Source organism: Hesperophylax consimilis, chromosome 16 (assembly GCF_061612785.1).
Source record: "Hesperophylax consimilis isolate HC1 chromosome 16, BYU_Hcon_1.0, whole genome shotgun sequence".
In the NCBI taxonomy this organism is placed as follows: Eukaryota; Metazoa; Arthropoda; class Insecta; order Trichoptera; family Limnephilidae; genus Hesperophylax; species Hesperophylax consimilis.
In genome coordinates this window covers 34,472,289-34,493,230 of record NC_142851.1, presented here as the reverse complement: position 1 = coordinate 34,493,230, position 20,942 = coordinate 34,472,289, and the positions used below count along the sequence as shown (strand labels likewise).

At 37.7% G+C, this 20,942-nt stretch overlaps 1 protein-coding gene across 7 annotated transcripts in view; it reads right to left on the bottom strand.

The window, feature by feature from the left end:
• Nucleotides 1–20,942, bottom strand: part of Atpalpha (sodium/potassium-transporting ATPase subunit alpha) — a 117,747-nt gene that overhangs the window by 44,696 nt on the left and 52,109 nt on the right. Inside the window, exon 2 of one of the 7 annotated variants that reach the window (XM_089641211.1) lies at nt 2,182–2,282. The exons of 4 other annotated variants lie outside the window; for them this stretch is intronic. In XM_089641211.1, the coding sequence (XP_089497337.1) occupies nt 2,182–2,193 (12 nt within the window). In that variant the 5' untranslated portion in view covers nt 2,194–2,282. Of the gene's footprint in view, nt 1–2,181; nt 2,480–20,942 lie in introns of those variants that run through there. 2 more of the 7 variants (XM_089641208.1, XM_089641209.1) reach the window with 2 other exon arrangements.

Here is a 20,942-nt window from a genome sequence, read left to right as displayed (position 1 = left end):
TATTTCATAGAATCGATTAAATAGAACAGTGAGAGCAGGCTTTCTACGGAATAGACAACAAAAGTCGAATTGACTTTAACTTTCGTTCTATAATTAAATCTTATCTTATAACCATCTTTAGGTATCTATCTATGTAAGGTTAAGTTGCAAGAGCAAATCTATGATATATGTAACAAAATATAATGGAAAATATGATACTCCTCGTGAACGTTTCAAACATTTAAAATATAACTGATATATAGTAAACTCGTAGAAGATACATATTTAACTACGTTTGTCGTTTTATACAAAGTGTTCATGTCAGATATAGTGTCCAACTACAAATTTAAAGTTCTCTATGAAATAAGTAAAATGTGAACGTCGGAAAAGTTAGCGTAGTAGATATATTATTTATATTTTATCTCGTAGTTATATTTATTATGCCCCGATAGCAGTAGTACAAGCATAAGCTGTCAATGCACCCCGTTTTATCTAATATTCTGTAAAATGAATACGCGAAAAGTTGGCGATGGGAAAGTCCCGTGTGTTATATTGGAATGTATCTAGTTATTGCAGCGATGCATGCAGTTTCTCCGGGGGAGAGGAGGTGGTTGATTGCACAATGGGACTATCGATCCAGACTTGCTGGTTCCGGGTGCATGTGCAATGGGCGCATTGCGCACCACTGTTCCACACTCGTCTATGGTGGTCTTACGTAACAAGATAGAGACTCCATCTTTGAAAAATACAAAAATGAGTTACTTGTAAATTTGTATTGCTAATAACAATTATTCCCGATTAACTGATTTCAGATTCAATCTTTAATGTACTGAGCAATCAATAATATATAATTAGAAAGAAAAATCATTCAATCGAGATGATTGTTTCAGGAGCTTCTAAACATTGAAAAAGTAAGTTAATTGAAGGAGTTGCATTATGTTTTTCAAGCGGACAGACAGACTGCCTACTGTCTTCAAGAAGTCACGGAATTGATGCGAATTGAGAAGACAAATATGCAAACAACAGTTCAAATATTTGTCTGTGAGATAGAAGAAGTCCTTTTTGTTTGCGTAACATTTTTATACTTAAAAATGGCCAATAACAATATTTCTCGGGATAGAAAATGGCGAACCGGTTATTCATATTCAGCATCGCACGTGCTTGGTTATATTCTGGGAATTCAAAAGTCAAAACACGAATGCATGTTGTGTCAGGCAGACCAGACTAAGCTTATTTCGTAATTAACATCCTACTCAATTGATGAACGTGAAAAGATTATTTATTTACAGCGAGTAACTAATTTTGTTTCAAAATCCAGACACATTGGAGAGCTTACGTAACGTCATACGGTTTACGTAAAACTTATATTTAACGATATCAAAAACTTGATAAAAAGTCATCATAACCGAGAAGATTGAGCAATAATGTACGATTATTATAGATATAATTCAAATCGTTTTATGGAGGATGAAATTTGTTACAAAAACGAGCATTAGGTATACCTTTACTTGAGGGGAATTCGGGGGGTAAATGTTTCCGTACAAATTCTAACCGTCAAACAGAAGCCATAAAAGCCCTACGAACCGAGCTTTGGTAATCCTATACAAATAATATGCATCGAAATCCAGTCGAGGAACTGTTCGTTCGAGTCCAGTAATCCTCCATCGCTGGCTTTCTTTTGTGGCATTTCACCGGAGGGTTGGTTGACGGGTTGGTTGACGGGGGATGGGGAATCGATTGCGGTTTTAGCGAACAATATTTTTCATGAAATTTTCAGGGCTGAAACAAAATGTTTAGTCGAAATGAGATGATCTGCTAAGATTACACGGATGGTTTGTCAGGATATTGGGAGACGACAGAATGCCGACGCCTATGTGTTATGTGACGGACACACTGTGAGGACAGCACTAGGGTAAGATGCACTAAACTAGTAACATAAAGCAAACTGCGGGAGACACAAGGCGAATGATGGGATGCTTGCTAGAACTAGACACTACTACAGTAATCTGTTGATGGATGGTCATCTGCCTCGCGCGCTCGCAGAAGACCTTGGGCTCCTCAATCAATACCGTGCGCGGCTCCGGGGTGTCACCGGACGCCTCTGTCCTGCAGGATCCGCGCTAAACGCTACACAATTCAAGGATGGTTGCTTGCTAAGGCGTGCAGCACTAGGAAGAACAAAGCGAGCGGTCCTGGGCTTACCTTGTCTCCCATTTTTGTCGGGAAGCTTCAAACTGGGTCCTAAAAGTGTCGGGCCCGCGCGGTCGCGGTGCTGTGTTCTTCTTCACTGGGCCGCTAAATCACTGTAATATTTCACAGCAATGAGTCCCTCTCCCGGCGACAATCGGCACACTTCTAAAGTAATAATGTCTCAGTGCGCGACGACTAAGACATGTTACCCGCTTATGGGTGAAATGCGTCCGGCGCGGGGTCCCTCCGAGCACTGAAAGGCAGATAGGCCGCGAGCGGGGAACTGTTCGAGTGTTCGCGGACTCGGCACCGACTACTGCTAGTGCTAGTGGCCCGGTATCGAGCCGGAGAGGGGGAGCACCGCGCCGCATACACGTCACACTGCGTCACGGCGCCCGACGCCCGACGCTCGCCGGCGGAAACTGCCGAACCGCCCCCCCTACCCTCATTCCTACCGCACCCCCACCAACACCGCCCCGCCCGGTTACGTAACCAACGGCCGGCCACCTCCGAGGGAAAACTGTTTTTGCAATTTGGAAAATAAGGCGCCGTTTTATGGAAATTTCGACCAGGATAATTAGATCTCTTTTCGCGTAAATACATCACTGGCCTACTTAAGGGAGAAATTCAAATGACAAAAACAACCATTACGGTCTTTCCACTCAGAGCTCGGCTGAAAGTTTTCACTTTGTTACACATATTGTAGATATCTATAATGAGACTGAGGAAGAGTTTTGAATGCCTATAAATAATGCTGCCGTTATGAAATACGAAAGTGGGATATTGATCATTATTTTAATCTCTACACTTCATTGCAGCTAAATATTTTTTTTAAAACACGCACATGAAAGTACGCGTTTAATTGCAATAACAATTTAATAGGCTTATTATTTGAGTAACATGCATGTATTACCTGGCCACAAAGTCAAGATGTGTGTTGTACGGTGAAAAGGAGGTACGGCTGGCGGGGGAGGTGGGGGGTGCGTACCTAACCTAGGCTAAGAGGGGCAGACGACCCGCCCCTTACGTAAGCGGGTCGCTAGGGCGGAAAAACAACTTTTTATACATTTTACTAATTAATACATTATGTTGTGTTCCCATTGTAATTGCCACATCGTCCATATTGATACTCTCGATATAAAATTTTAATTACCAAGTCCATATCGATACTCTCAATAGATGATTTTAATTACCAAGTCCATATCGATACTCTCAATAGATGATTTTAATTACCAAGTCCATATCGATACTCTCAATAGATGATTTTAATTACCAAGTCCATATCGATACTCTCAATAGATGATTTTAATTACCAAGTCCATATCGATACTCTCAATAGATGATTTTAATTACCAAGTCCATATCGATACTCTCAATAGATGATTTTAATTACCAAGTTCATATCGAAACTCTCAATAGATGATTTTAATTACCAAGTCCATATCGATACTCTCAATAGATGATTTTAATTACCAAGTCCATATCGATACTCTAAATAGATGATTTTAATTACCAAGTCCATATCGATACTCTCAATAGATGATTTTAATTACCAAGTCCATATCGATATTCTCAATAGATGATTTTAATTCCCAAGTTCATACTGATACGCTCAATAGATGATATTAATTACCAAGTCCATATCGATACTCTCAATAGATGATTTTAATTCCCAAGTTCATATCGAAACTCTCAATGGATGATTTTAATTACCAAGTTCATGACGGCCGGCATAGTCCAGTGGTAACGCATTGGACTGCCATTCCGAAGGTCGCGGGTTCGAACCCGGCGTGCGCAAATAAATTTTATTTGATTAATTTGTGTTATTTCACAATTAATTAATTAAAATAATATATAGTATATTTGCGGCACGTTCCAGAGTGGAAAATACTATCAGTATCGCCCTGGTGTAAGACCACCATTCAGAATTGAAACGTTGCTCCAAATGGCTTTAGCCGTGTTTAGTGACTAGATCTGAATAGCCAGGTACTTCCCCACCTTCCTCTTTCCCTTCCCCACTTACCTTCAGCCTCACAACATCCCCCAATTGGGGATGCCATAGTCTCACTGGCTCCAGACGGGAGCAGTTGGGACTCTTGTGAGGTATTCACTATAAAAAAAATAAAAAAAATACTGATACGCTCAATAGATGATATTAATTACAAAGTCCATATCGATACTCTCAATAGATGATTTTAATTCCCAAGTTCATATCGAAACTCTCAATAGATGATTTTAATTACCAAGTTCATATCGATACGCTCAATAGATGATTTTTATTTTATTTATTTATTTATTGGTAAAGGTAAGAGACAAACAGCTTATACATAAAATATAAATATATACATGTTAAATACAGTCAAGCCAAAAAAGTCCAAATCCATAATTACCAAGTCCATATCGATACTCTCAATAGATGATTTTAATTACCAAGTCCATATCGATACTCTCAATAGACGATTTTAATTACCAAGTTCATATCGATACTCTCAATAGATGATTTTAACTACCATGTCCATATCGATACTCTCAATAGATGATTTTAATTACCAAGTCCATATCGATACTCTCAATAGATGATTTTAATTACCAAGTCCATATCGATACTCTCCATAGACGATTTTTTTTAAATCTTAATTTTAGCTTCTTAAATATTTCCTTGAATAAAGCGTTACTCGAGGTAAATATCCAGAATCGCTGGAAATCGTTAATATGCACAAATTATGTATATAATTTTTTTTTTTTTATTTACAATGAAAAATATCTATTTGATTCGCCGGAATTGACAATGCGGGAAAATTGACTAAATTTTCATACGGCGGCATATCTTGGCGGCCTCTATATGTTCATTAAGTACTATTGATGTGACCCATGAACATTGGTTTTAGGGTTATTTTTTTTCCCTTTTTTAATCAAATTTAAATTAAGAACCTATTTTAGGTTCTTAGTTTGCTAAAAGAAACCTGTTTTCATAATATTACGTCAAAGCACGGCGAAAACAAAATACGTTAAATGGCTACTCAAATGCATATTTTTCCATCTACGGATAATTGAAATAGTTATTCCTCATCATAATAAAACTATTTTACCGATATACAGGAATTCTGGAAGTTTACCATATTCAATAATGTTCATTCATTCATTAATTACAACAGAATTAAGACACACTAATAATTCAAATTACCAATAGTAAAAAAAAAGTGAATAACTAAAGTAAATAAGTATTCAAAAAGCGAAATAAAAATAAAGACGTAAAAAATTATAATAAACTAAAATGGCATATTGGCGTACAAATTCTATTATAGACTGAACGGGATCAGGATGGATTAAAATGAAATAACCCAAAATAATTGCCTTAAACTGAATTATCGAAAAACTTTCATATTCCCAATAATTCGCTATATAATTCCTCAACACAAATTAAAATAATCTTTATTTATTTTTATTTTTTTTTATAGTGAATACCTCACAAGAGTCCCAACTGCTCCCGTCTGGAGCCAGTGAGACTATGGCATCCCCAATTGGGGGATGTTGTGAGGCTGAAGGTAAGTGGGGAAGGGAAAGAGGAAGGTGGGGAAGTACCTGGCTATTCAGATCTAGTCACTAAACACGGCTAAAGCCATTTGGAGCAACGTTTCAATTCTGAATGGTGGTCTTACACCAGGGCGATACTGGTAGTATCTTCCACTCTGGAACGTGCCGCAAATATACTATATATTATTTTAATTAATTAATTGTGAAATAACACAAATTAATCAAATAAAATTTATTTGCGCACGTCGGGCTCGAACCCGCGACCTTCGGAATGGCAGTCCAATGCGTTACCACTGGACTATGCCGGCCGTCATTAAGTAATAATTTCAATTTGGAAGGCGGGTTTGAGTACCGCCGCCCAGGGAGTCATTGGAAAACCAACACCTCTGTCATAGGTCACCCCAAGTTGTTCGCTACGTTTGGTGGTTTAGCAGGAGTGCCCGGGTTCATCGGGTGAGGTGTGTTCAGGATGCGCATGCCCACCAGCTGCGTGGCGTGCCAGATCTGGAGAGCCTGGTTTGGGGAGACACTTTGACCTCAACAACTCCGCCTTGCGCCGCAGCGGGAGAGATATATTCACTCCTTACTCCCTCAAACAGTCCGTCACTCCTAGACACTGATCCCTAGATTCCTACCCACCCTCGTTCCCTTTACCTGCACAGAACTTCCTCTCTTTTCTTTCCTAAAAAAGACCCAACACACAAAGAAAGACGACGAAATTATTTTCCTCAGGTCCTCCTGTGTGGGTTAACAAAAAAAATGAGCAGCCAATCTGTGCTGATACACTCATATCTGATTTCATAATAAGTTTAATAAGTTGTGGAAGTGTTCCATGCATTTAATACTCTATTATATTAGTTGAATCGATGACATAATAATAATAATATTTGGATGATTTGTATAGAGCCGTTTTTGTGCAAAATCACTTCAAGGGCGTGGAAGTGTTCTATGCATCAAATACTCTATTATATTAGTAGTATCGATGACATGTTGTGGAAGTGTTCTATGCATCAAATACTCTATTATATTAGTTGTATCGATGACATGTTGTGGAAGTGTTCTATGCATCAAATACTCTATTATATTAGTTGTATCGATGACATGTTGTGGAAGTGTTCTATGCATCAAATATTCTATTATATTAGTTGTATCGATGACATGTTGTGGAAGTGTTCTATGCATCAAATATTCTATTATATTAGTTGTATCGATGACATGTTGTGGAAGTGTTCTATGCATCAAATATTCTATTATATTAGTTGTATCGATGACACGTTGTGGAAGTGTTCCATGCATGCAAGTGTTCAATTGCATGGAAATGCATCTAATATTCAATTTTGCAAGGAAGTGTTTTCTAAGAATTAATGCAAAAGGTGTATAATTACTTTTTTGGGTTGATAAATAAGTTCGCAATAATTTTCATAATATTAAAATGATTGAGGTAGATAATAAAAGGTGGCCTTCTAGTATTGGCCCTTACTGAGAAATTATTTTTGAAGTGTCGATCCGATGTTAAAAATGTTTTAAAAATTTTGTATCAATACTTCTAGAGACGAAACTTATGAAGAAAAAAATATCATTACAACCTAAATACATTTAGCACTAAATTTAAAGATGAAATAATTTCCGAGAAACACAACCGTACGTAAAGATACGAAGATATGGCGCAGAAATTTCTTCAGAATTTTTTGATGGATTTATTTTTCTGGTATAATATTTAGCCGTATATTTGAAGGGTTGTGGTTAAGGGGGCTAAAAGAAATCGTAAACAGAACCATTGGGGGATGGGGAGTTTTTCTTTATGTTCGGTAATTAAAGTGGACACGGAAAGAAAATAGGAATAAGGGTGTGGCGGATTCGGACTCTAACCGTCCTAAATATTGCCAACGATATTTAGCTTGTAATGTAAACACTATAAATCTTATATTTTACAACTAATTAATTATAAAATGCAAATTGATTATTTATCTGAACCCTCTCCTTGAGTAGACGATTAAACATCCTGTCAATTGTATTGATAATACTATTCAGCTTGTGCGACCTCTCATATTCATGAATTAAGCTTCATTTTATCAAACATACTAATTTCGGTTGTGTGTCTGTATGTAAGTGATTGTAACTCTGGTTCAATGAACTGGAATTTGTTTTGAATTTAAGTGTCATATTCAAAATTGGAACTGTTTCTGCCAAGAATCCAGGCAAGCGATAAGCTACCTACTTATACTATAATATTTTTTCTGAAAAATAATTTTATTATATTTCTTTTGTCTATTTCTTGGTGTTAATCTTGGCAATTCAGACATCGTGATTTGTATTATATCAATAATATTGTCAATACATCATTAGTGAGCGTTTTCAGGGGTCTTAAATTAGCAAAAACTGTAAACCATAAATATATATTTTTTAAGTTTTTTTGAAAATAAAACAAATTTATAAATTGTTTCAAAACACTCATTTTTCACTGGAACATTATTTTTCAAATCGATTTGGCTTGGTTTAGATTTTTAGGTATTTTGTTTAGTCATTGAGATTAAAGATTGAAACAACAAGACTGAAGTAAAACAATTTGATATTGCAAGGCTACATTAAAACCTTCGAAATTCAGAAATGAAAATTTAGGCAATTTTACCTTTCGACCTCGAGTTTTACAGCCGTCATAAAACTAAATAAATAAGGAGGAAGGGATAACTACAATAATACCAGTTCAAGACCATGCTACTATATTTTATACCTTTTGTTCTTCGGTAGCAAGAACAAGAAAATAAAATAAATCTTAGCTTCAAGAACCGTCAGACAGCTCATAAACTTTATTTCGGCTGACTAATAGTCCAGTCAGTGGGGGATAAAAAAGGGCTCCACCTTGCAAAAGGTTAGGTAGTAGCGATTTTCACATATGTTGTTAAGATTGGGACTCTAAAGAAAAAAAAAAGTTTTCGACCTTGGGGGGGTCGAGCTCGACCCGCCATCTTGGATTGAAGGTGCCAAAATTTGGTTTTTTCAAAATAATTATAAAGTGGTTGATTTTACAACCAAATTGTTGAAAGCAAACTTAAAGACAACTAAATTACCTACATTTGTGCAGAAATCTTTTTTTTGTAAGTCAAATAGGTAATGAGTTACAGCGGTTGAAAGAAGAAAATTTTGACAAAAAATTGTAAAACTCCAGTTTTCTTGATAAATTTTGTACGAACATATTACACAATATCATTTTAACGTATTTCTACGTTACAATATTCTTATATAGAATCATCAGAGTGCTCGATGACGTTGATTTGTTATAGTGGGATCTTAGTCTAAAGCTTCCTTAAATTCGAACTCGCCCCATTTCCTTTGTCGCTTTTCACTGAAGAAGGAATGCGCAAAGGTACGAAATCATCATTTTATGGTGTTTTCGAACAACTTCCAGAAGGCGTGCAACTTGAAGGTAGCTAAATTAATGTTTTGGATGGATGATATCTTTTACATAAAGTTGTATGGAATCGGAATGATTATTTTGGGTCAATTTGCGAGAAATAAGTTCACTATGTAAGAAATCACTATGGATCACATGCAGTCATTGTTTTCGATGGATATCCGCTTGATGATGGTGAAAAAATACGAAAACCACAGAAAGACTTCGCCGATCGAAGAAACACATGTCTGCAGATGTTCTTTTCGATGAAACAATGCCAGTTCAAGTTTAACAAGAACGATTTTTAGCCAATGAAAATAACAAAGTCCGTCTGATTTCGATGCTTACAAAGCAATTTATACAGGATGATTTTACAGTTAAGCAGGCTGAAGAAGATGCTGATGAGTTGCTTGTCAATACTGCGATTTCCTTGTGTTCATCATATGACGCTGTTTTCATTATTGGCGAAGACGTTGATCTCCTAGTTCTGCTGACAGCATTAGCACCACCCAAAAGTAGTATATCTCTTCGCAAACCCGGGAGAGGCAAAACTTTTGAAAGACTGTTTTCCGCGACTAGTGTGAAATACAAAGAGGCGACTGAGAATATTCTGTTTCTTCATGCCTTTATCGGCTGCGATACAACATCGTCCTTCTTCAACCAAGGAAAAACAAAATTTTGTTCGCTTGTGCAAAACGACACAAGACTCAATGCCATGATAGGAATCTTCAAACAATATGATGCAACACCAGAAGACATAGCAGTTGCAGGAACACGCTTTCTTGTTGCTTTGTACGGGGGTGACATGGATAAGGAAACCTTGGAAGAAATCCGCTACAAACGTTTCGCAAAGTCGACAACAAAAAGCAAATTCAATCTTGCCTCTTTGCCACCAACGAACGACGCTGCACGGTACCATGCATTTAGAACGTACCATCAAGTCCAAAAATGGTATGGAATCCAAAAATATCCAGAAAACTGGGGCTGGAAACGTGACACCAACGGGCTTGTTCCAGTAAGAATGGCAAAGAAACCAGCACCCGAGACTTTATTAAAATTTATTTCATGCAATTGTAAAAAGGATGCGGCGTTGCATGTAGCTGCACGAAAGCTGGATTGAAGTGTTCTATTGTATGTGGGTGCTGTAATGGTCAAACATGCCGAAATTCGCCAGAGGTTCACATCGATGTCGAGGACGAAGAAGAAGAGATTTTGTCAATGGAATCCCAGAATCTCAGTATCACAGGCAATGAGTTAGATGATGACATTGATGACGAAGACTGTTATTAAGTAACATAATTTATAGTAACATAATTCATAGTAATGTAACATAATTTCGAAATCTACCATCGCTGGTATATCTGTGGAGTAGACCTACTGAAGATACCACAATAAAAAAATGCGCCATGTTCTCTACCTCATGGTGGTGTGGAAATGAGTTAACAAAATTATTATAATTTTGTAATGAATATCCCGAAAAAATTACAAAGTTGGGAATTTCATCATTTTTTAGAAAAATATTCACATTTCCGCCACTGTAATTCGTTACCTATTAGACTTACAAAAAAAAACTTGCTACAAAAAATGTAGGTAATTTAGTTGTCTTTAAGTTTGCCCTCAACAATTTGGTTGTAAAAACGACCACTTCACAATTATTTTGAAAAAAACAAATTTTGGCACCTTCAATCCAAGATGGCGGGTCGAGCTCGACCCTCCCAAGGTCGAAAACTTTTTTTTTTCCTTACAGTCCCAATCTTAACAACATATATCAAAATCGCTACTACCTAACCTTTTGCAAGGTAAAACTCCCCACTGACTGGACTATAAGAAAAGTGAAGTATCTTTGTTTAACGCTCATAAAATGTAAGGAGAAGGATGCCCGTAATTCAGTCAGTGTAATGGGAACATTATCAACGCGATGTGAAGGCCAAGAGAATTTAATACAATACAGGCGTTGATGGGATCTGGAATGGATTGTGGATAACTCAAAATAGGTTGTAGATTGTGACTTATAAGTTGTAATGGATGGATGAAAAAATACGAGCTGTTTGATTTCACTATTATGAATTTTACTCACGTATTAACTGGCAGAGGAAGGATGAAAGATGTGTGATCCTGTGAGAAATGTGGATTCAAAAGAAAAGGGACAATAATTTGTTTTGGGCATGTTGAGCGAACGAACAAAAAATGAGTGTAATTAGAGTAATGTATGTTTCCGTTATTTATTTTGTTTATTGTACAAATAACCTAACATTATTTGAAAATCTCTTGCTACCACTACAGTAAGCGGAAATATTACTTGCGTCGTGATGTGGGACTTGACCAGCCGAAGAATTGAACTGAATCCTGGGTGGGATCCAGACGCCACGCCAACTCAACCACTGACCGGTCAAATATACCGGTCATATGTAGCAAATGTGAATGGTAGAACAAGTCGGGGACGCCCGAGGAACACATGGCCCGATCAAGTGAACAATGAGTTTCTAGTGTGATGTTTTGTCTACCTAATAATTAATTAAAAGCATCAAAACTCATTATTGAAACTTGAGATAAATTTAAAAATAGTTGCGTTGTCCTACAAATTCCAGACGGAAGGAAAAGAGTGAGACATAATAGAAACAGATTTCTGCTTTGTTGGTTAATATTAAAACTGAATACCTATGAAATATAGAAATGTTTGTACTGCTGTACGGTGCATGCCAGGTAACACTAGAAGAAACCAATACTAGTGCCTAGTCGAAACTAGAATATAAATGTTATTTTTATTTTTTGGAATATGAAACGAAAATTTGTTACAGTAAAATCAGTTAAAGATACGATCGCATCTACAAAGTTATTTTCACGCACATTATTCAATAAATCAACTAGTAATAATAATAATCTTTTCTGAAAAAATAAGAAAATACACAGATTTAGGAAATGAGATTAAAAGAATTTGGCATTCTCAGACTATAAAAATATGAGAGCTAGGTATAACTGGCATTGTACCTAGCTCTCTCATTTAAAATTTAGGCGTATTAGATCTGTCAAAGAATTTATATATAAAAATCAGTAATTTTAAATAAATGCAGAATTACGAAAGATTTTTTTAAATATTTATTGAGGGATAAGTAGGATTTTAGGTCCAGTTAGGAGTTCTACCGAGCCGAACTCTCTGATATGAAAATATCTGGAGTGGGTGAATTATTTTCCCATTTGATCTCTGGTGAGTTGACGTGTTGTTCTTGTATTGTTTTGTATTTATTATGCTTATATAATGCACTTGCATAATGTGGATTGACTAGATCAGAGGTTCCCAAAGTGGTCTATATGGACCCCCAGGGGTCGATATCGTCATGCTGGGGGTCTATGTCAGCGAGAAAAAAATTTGGGGGTCCACGAGATTCAAATGGGGGTACATACGAGCGGACCCCCATTTACCTCAAGTCAACATTTGGGAGTTCCGTAAATGACACAATAGACCAAACACAAATATAATAGACTGAGAAATTACTTATTTGATTTTTATATTTCGTAAAGTTGGTAATTGAGGTATATAAATAGAGTCTACGTTCCTTTTCTCGTCAGATTTAATATATTCAAGTAAAACATTGCACATTGGAAGCCGTGAATTTTCCTAGTTCCCCAACTTGTTTTTGAAAAACGTCCAGGGTAATAATGACGTTCAACATTTAAATGCACTTCACACAGACTTCAAAACTAAGTTTGAGGACATTTTGACTGTGGAAATGCACCGTTGAAGAATCGGATATCATGTGACAAGAAGAACTGACCGGAATAAGCACTGACAAAGAATTTAAGGGGCAGTTCTGTAGGGCCAGCTACGGAAAGAAATCCCCGTTGCTTATCCTGCTTTATTTTCATTTGGTGTAATACCCCACAAGGGTGCCCCTGACTGTACAATGTAAAGACAGAGCAACTATACCGCCACCCGGTTGTTGGGCAGGCAAGGGAAGGGAAGGGAATATTTTTACTAAAAAAATAAATGATTATCACATGAGACGTTAATAGTTTTAGGTAAATTCAATATTCGGCAGGCAGGGGGTCTACGGAAAAAAAAAATTGTAAGTGGTTTACGGGGCAAAAAAGTTTGGGAACCTCTGGACTAGATGATCATTTGTGGAAAAGTGTGTGGAAGGGTTTAGTTTTTACTGAGGGAAAGATTTAACTCGGACATAAAGTCGGAAATGATATGAAAAATCACTTCTTTGTAGTTTTTACTCGGCTTCGAATATACTCCGAATCATTGATTTGATAGTCTACAATTAAAAGTAAAAACAATCTCAAGTCTTCCAGCGCAAAAACGGAAGCGCTTTTTACTTTGAAGTTTGAACCCTATCGGAGAATCCAAAAGAACAAGGGCTCAAGGTTGATTAACTCAACGCCACCCTCGACAGAAGTTCGCTAAGCACCACTACGTGATGGAATTGTCAGCCGCGAAGCCTTCGCCTTCGCCTTCGCCTTCTGCCCCTCGCCTCGGAGGGTGTGAACCAAGAATTGGGAACTGACTCGAAATGATTCGGACTCTGCGCGAGAGAGTCCGAATCATTTCACCACCAACTTATCCTCTGGGGTGTAAATCTACCAGCGAAGCAAGCCTGGGCGGGATTCATGAAAATAATCCGCTCCTCGCTTTTAACATCAAAATGCACAAAGAACAAAAAAACTCAACTAAATTACATTAGTCTGACAAATTTAAAGTATCACATAAAAATAAGGAGAACATCATCAAAAATACTAATATTGTTAATTATGTTGTCTGTGTAAAATTGGAACTGCTAGTAAAAGGTAATTTAGATTTTTTTTCCTATTTGGAATTTAAACAAATTAACTATAAAAAGTTTAAAAAAATATACATATTATATTAACAGGTACGTATATTTTTCCTCTATAATCAAGCCTGATCACCAGCATGATAGGCATAAACTAAAAGGTCGGTGGCATAAATTTATTTTTCAAATTTAGAATGTTACCTATACTACATACATAACTGAAATGTTACGTTATAAACAGACAAAATTAAAAGATGCTTAAAATGACTTTAGCCGTGTTTAGCGATCTGAACTGAATGGCCAGGTTCTTCCCAACTTTCCTCTCCTCAACTGCATTCCTTCCTAGCTTTCTTCAATCTCACAACACTAAACTTATATCTTCAGTAATCACATACATAATCATTTCATTCACAAATTATTTATAAGACGATTTTTCGAAAATTAAACTAAATGATTAATTATGCGAAATGTTTCACTCTCTACGTTCTTCTGAAAAACAGCGATTTACTAAGTCCTTTTCGACTTGGAACGGTAGACGTTATTACTCACCAAAATAAGGTTATTTTTATGGGAGTGAATACATATTATTTTACGTTGATGAATATTAAATGTAAGGTAACGATACAATATCACGTTTAAATGTGTTTGCCCAGTTAAACACACATTCAAATGTACTAAACTATTTGTTTATTATGATGTTAACCGAAGCCGACATAATTTAGAAGGCAAGACAATTTCGTTTGATATATTTATTCAACGGTTTGTTGTGATTGAAAATGTTTTATCTTCTACCCTTAGTGAGGTTCATTTCTTGTAATATAAAACTCATACCAGTGTTATTCAACATTATTTGTGCCATACCACTTTACAATGCTAAAAAAAATTTCACGTTGAAAAAAAAAATCAGTACAAAGCGCAGGCGAAAATTTTTGTTGTTTCAGAGTAAAAGAATATATTTATATGATATAAATGATGCCTGTTTGGGAAACTCCCGACACGCGAATGCCCGGCGTTGGCGTTGCCCGGACTCTAAGCGGAGTTTTCGAAATCAGATGGAGTAATTTTCCTCTTAGAGAGTGCACAAAAATTTATCGAGTAGTTAATTATGGGGTGGAAAAGGGAAAGGGGGTGGTTTTTCGAATATTTGGTAGACTTGTTCTGAAGGTCAAGTGTGCAAAATGTTATCAATCTCGGAATAATAAAAACAAACCTCAAGTTGAGGTCCTCAATACAAGTCGTAATACCATTTTTTTGAGTCAGATCAGAATGATGAAAAATAATTCAAAAAATTAATTCGTAAATGCAATTCTTTTACAAATAAATAACGTAGGTACTTCGTACTACGTATATAGGTATTTGGGGTGCGTTTGGGTCTCATGATATTTCATCAAGATGAAAATATAACACACCTTTAAAAAGTGATATAGAGTCATTAAAGGGGATGAAACAAAAACTAGGTTTAATAGTTACCTATGTAACCTAGTTTTAATTTCATCACTTTTCATGATTTTATATCACTTTTTGAAGGTGTGTTGAATTTTCATTTTGATGACATACCCGGTCACCAGACTGGGCAATGAACTAATAGATGTCGGTGATATTTTCAAAATATCTTTTTAAATTTTATTGCTAGTATACAAATTTCAAGGGTTCTTTAAAGTTATCGTGAAAATAACTTAACTATATTGTATGCTTTATTTTTTAAATATAATTTTTAACACGGGGAAAAGAGTTTAGCTAACTAACCCTCACGCTATTTCCCAGAACGAAAAGGTAGAGAGGATAAAACTCACATGACACAACTGCGTAATTTATTCACTCGATGTTCATCTCTTTGGGACATCCCTGATTTATTTCGGGAGGCGGGTACGGGTACCGCCGCCCCACCGAATCATTGATATAACATCTCTGCCATAGGTCACCCCAAAGATAATGGAATATAAGGGTCACCCCAAATGACAAGCTACGTTTGTTGACTTCGCAGGAGTAAGCGGTTTCGTGGGGAAAGATTTGTCCGGGTCTTGGTGGCGGATGCGTGGCGGGCCGGGTCAGGAGAGACCGGTTGAGGGGGACCCTTTGACCTCTCCAGCCGGACTATCCCGACCCAACACCTTGCACCGCAGTGGGAAGACTCCTGTACACACTGTCTTCCAGATAAATACCCACCACTCATACTTTTTCCTTCCCAGAACTCCTTCGCATTCCTTTACTCAAATTACCCCCATCCCCAAAGATGACTTAGGCTTCCTTTGTAGAGTTAATAGTGCATCCAAACCATCATAGTTTGTATTGGTATCTATCTTTCTAGAAAATCATGAGAATCTGATTTGACGGGGTGGTTTTAGTGAAGTACTACGAATCGACGTGACGATGTGCAATATGCGCTTTTCGAAATCCTGATTGCAATGGCGTCCTGTGGCCAACTCCGCCGGAGGTTGACCATCCTCGGCGGGCCCTCATCGATCCCGGCAGGGCGGCTTACGTCAGCCGGCGGGAAGGGCGGGCAGGGCGGGGCGGCCAGGGCGGCTGCGCGCTCGCCGAACTGGGTCACACCCCGATCAATACCCGCCCTCCCCGCCCTCCCCGCACTCCCCGCACTCCCCGCGCAGCCCCCGACGGGCGCAGCCGCCCCGGCAGATCGCCGATAGCTGATATACATGCACTTCATAATACATGATATGCCCGCCGGCCGGCGTTTCGACATTTTTCCTCGCTTATTGTCAGGAGGGGAGGAAAAGATTGATGGCAGCTATTAGCGACTCGTTGTGTTTCGCGAAGAATACACTCATTTAACAACGTCATTACGGACTTCAGTACAGAATGGTGTCATGGCAACACACTCCCCGGCATCATACCAGACTTAAACATTTATTTAAAATTATTTTTACAATTCTTCAACTCAACCCCTAGCTCGCTAAACTCAAACCTCCATTCCCTTAAATAGAATATATAGGGGAACACAGCAACCAAACCAACACTGTCTCTGTAGATAACTACATACTGTAGGTATTTCGATTAGGTTCAAGCCACAAGTATTTATAATGTATGCCACTAGCAACAAATCTAAACTGTCAGAAATTATCAGTAACTCTTAAGTATATATAAATTGTCATTAAGCGCCCTAGAGGTGATTTATCCAGTCTGATAGTATTATCATCGTAATGCCGGTACAGTTTAGGATTGTTGTAAACGGAAGTGGCGCCATCTGTTATTTACAAAAAAAACCGTTCAATTTTTCGAACGTTTCGTTGAGGTTTTTATCTGCTAGTTATTATTATAACAGCAGACTTAGCGAAATGTTGACCACTCGGACTTGACCGCTCGCAAATGTCACAACGCTCATGCGCTCTATTGAAATAAAAAGGTACTATCAAACACGGTTCTATCTTGACAGAATTGACCAAACACGGAAGTCACAAACAAATTTTCAGACAGGCGAAATGCAAAGCAGTCGAGTCAAAACAGGACTTCGCAATGCTGAGTCAATTATGTATTTCCTTCCCCCTCTCTCCTTATCCCTTACATCTAACTTTTGGCTTATTCTGATTTATGCTATATTTAACGTTAATAAAATTCCATGCAACTGTTTGTTTAACACAAATTATTATTAAGATATAAATCGACTTAACTTGGACGTTATTCATATAAGTTTTTTGTACAAATACATGCTTTCGACTACACTGGGTACATGCCCGTATTACGGTATTAGTATTCCCATTTCATACGTACAACCTGTATGTCAATATTCAGCAGTCTCCGGCAGATAACAAAAACGAGATACATTTAGTATTTTAAAATAGTTTGTGGCTCGTGCAGCGTTTGTAAAACACGCTGGAAAGAATGGAGGCATCAGGGAAAAGTCCACCGACAGAAGAAATTACGTAATAATCCACCAAAAACAGATTACGGCCTTGTAAAACATCGCGACCCCCAGAGATTACGAATTGGATTATCTGATCCTCCCCCTTTCTAGGAAAATGTATCGAAACGGCTATTTAGAGATACAATATATTATTATGACCTGAATTTGAATAGGGGTGAAAAAAGATTCTGCCACTGCCATAAATCATTAAGGCCTATTTGATGTATTTGATATTGTTGAATTTATCTAAACCCCTTGTGTTTAAATTTTAGCATAAATTAAGTAGATAACCATCCGGCCATTTTACAGTAGAGATATGCAGAGAGGATAGAACCCTAAACAACTGTCTTGGCACACACTCTTCGTCACATTCACACCCAATATTCATTTTGATCGTGCCGTATTTCCTCATCTTGTGACACACCTTTCTTCATGCCCGCAGACGGACAGCCAACCGACTCGATCTTGGCTTCATTAACATCCATAGAATAAAGAAGAAAACTAGAAGTGCCTTCCATACAAATAAAAATGAAAACAAATGTTCCATTAGCTTACTATTTTACTATTATTACTATGTTACTATTTTTAGCCCAATAGCCCAGTGATCGGTTTCACTTACACTCGCCCGACATCGTAGATCTCCTCCACCCCATTTAAATTTATAAGTAAAACTAAAGCCCCGATTGGACAAATATTTGGATCACGAAACCTGTTCATAAGGCATTTCTTCTGTTCTTTACTCTATCCATACATCTGACTCTTGACTCGGCCCAACTATTTGGTTCACTTGTCATAATATATTCTCCTTCTACTAGTTTCTTCGTTCATCCGCCCTACATGCCCAAACCATCTAAGCGTTTATTATTCGCAATCTTATTCATTAGGCCGAATGTTTTTGCCACGCATACGCCCCAGTGATCTCATTTCTACAGTATACTTTCATCCTTCCTCTGTCAGTTCCGCTTCGGATTTCCCCTTTCAAGGAAAGGGTCAACATAAGGTTAACTTCCGTATAAATATAAGATAGGCAGGTATGTCCGTTGTTCGTTGGAGTTTAAATAATTCACATCACAAATTCTAGCTACAGCAGAGATCAATAAGGTTGCCCGCAAGCAGCCGACGAGGCGGGGACCGGAACTGGTGGAAATTCCAAACACCAAGTATGCAGGCTCTATTCGTAACTAGATACCCTTCAAACTTTTATGTACCCCTGACTCGTCTCTAATGATCCGATCAATCTAAAAAGGTTATATTTTTTAACCTATTATAAAAATAACGATATTAGCATATTCGCAATTACCTTGTCCTAAAAATTCACTGACGTTTCAAAAACCTCTTCCCAAAATCTTTTGAGCATAGATAGATATAATGTATGTGATTATATGATGAGATTAAGCAGGCGTGAATTTCTTCGTGGTTCTTATAAACTTTTTGATTTTTTCCACATTATCTACACACATCAGGAGGCCCTAAGGAAAAAAATCCTTCACGGCCCATGTCATCTTTGGGGATGCTGTGTAGAGGGTATTTTTAGGGAAAGGAGAGGTATGAAGTTCCGGGAAAGAAAATGTATGAAAGGGTAGGAGTCTCTCCCGATCTGACCCGCCATGCAGTACGAGGGCAAACGCATCTGCCACCAAGACCTAGACAAACCTCACCACATGAACCCGGACACCCCTGCGCAGTAACCAAACGTAGCGAACCACTAAGGGTGACCTAGAGCAGGGGTGTTGGTTATCCAATAAATGGTTCCCGGGGTGGCGGTACCCATGCCAGTCTACCAAATTAAAATTATTAATTATTGGTGCAGTTTTTATGGTTTCAATAATATTTCATCCCTTCGAAACTGTTTTGCCTTTTTTACATTAATACATGGAGGGTCTGTAAAAGGAGAGGAAGTTCTGGGAAGAAAAAAGTGATGAGGGGTGGGGAGAATCAGTGTGTCCAAGAGTGACATCATAAAAATACATCCTTCCCGCTGCGTCGCAAAGCGAGACCAGTTAGAGGGTCAAGGGGTCTCCCAAAATCAACCTCTCTCAGGTGGTGGGCAGGAACATGCTGACCACACCTCCCCCGATGAACCCGGGCACCCCTGCTATATCACCAAACATAGCAAACCACTTCGGTGACCTATTGGCTTTGTCCCTTTTTGCCAGTATAATTCCATTGCACTTATGACTTATGAAATATTGGCATTCAGAGCTCCGGGCCAAAAAGGCCCCTTTCTCTTTCATCATGATTTTAAATATTGGTTGTAGGATAATTTAAATTTAATTTTGGTTGTTTTTGGAAAATATTTTTGCAAGGTAACATGGCTGCAATATGGGGTAATTAAGGTTTACGGAAGATTTGTTTTTGGTTTTTATAAGTAGTTATTATATTTTCATCGTACTTTGCGAGGCAGTTAATGGACGCGTTTTCATGGGTGGGGAGGCCCGCATAAAATGATTCCGCGAGACTTAAGATATGATCTTTAAGTAGGGGAACTTCAGAGTCCCGGTGTAGTTGAGAAACCCTCATCCAACTAGGAGCTCCTAGGGCAATGCGAATGGCTTTACTTTGAAATGTTTGTAGTCTTTTTAACTGAGACTCTGACGCGTGGGCCCAGATAGGGCTAGAGTAGGTGAGTTTAGGTCTTATTGTGGAGTTATAAATTGGGAGTTTGCTTCTTGGAGATAATTTTTAAAATAGAGTTTCGGTGCTTTTTCCAAGTTAATCTGCTGTCTAGAGTTATTCCGAGGTATTTAATGTTTTTTTTTTCCAAGGGACGTTTTCGCCGAACAAGTGGATGTTAGGGGGTCTTTTAGGGCGTCTACGGGAGAAAACACAAGCGGCGCTTTTTGATGGATTGATGCTTATTCGCCATTGTTTAAAAAACGATTCTAGTTCTGATTCCATTGCACGTCCTTGTGTTAATGCCTTGTTATATATAGTTTTTTGAAAGGTATTTTGGTGTCCCGGTGCATATTATTTCATGTATTTGAGTTGTATGTTAGCCTCCGTTTAACTGTTTAACATTTTAACTACTTTGGAAAATATATTTCTCTTTGTTCAATTTTGGATAATTCGCAACTTGTTGTTACACAAGAATACTGAGCAGTAATGTAGTTAAAATGTGGAGCAATATGGATATGAAATTTTGAGTAATTTATTAAATATTTTGCCTTGGCTATGACTAATTTTAGTTTTAACTGCTTTAATAGATACATGTTCT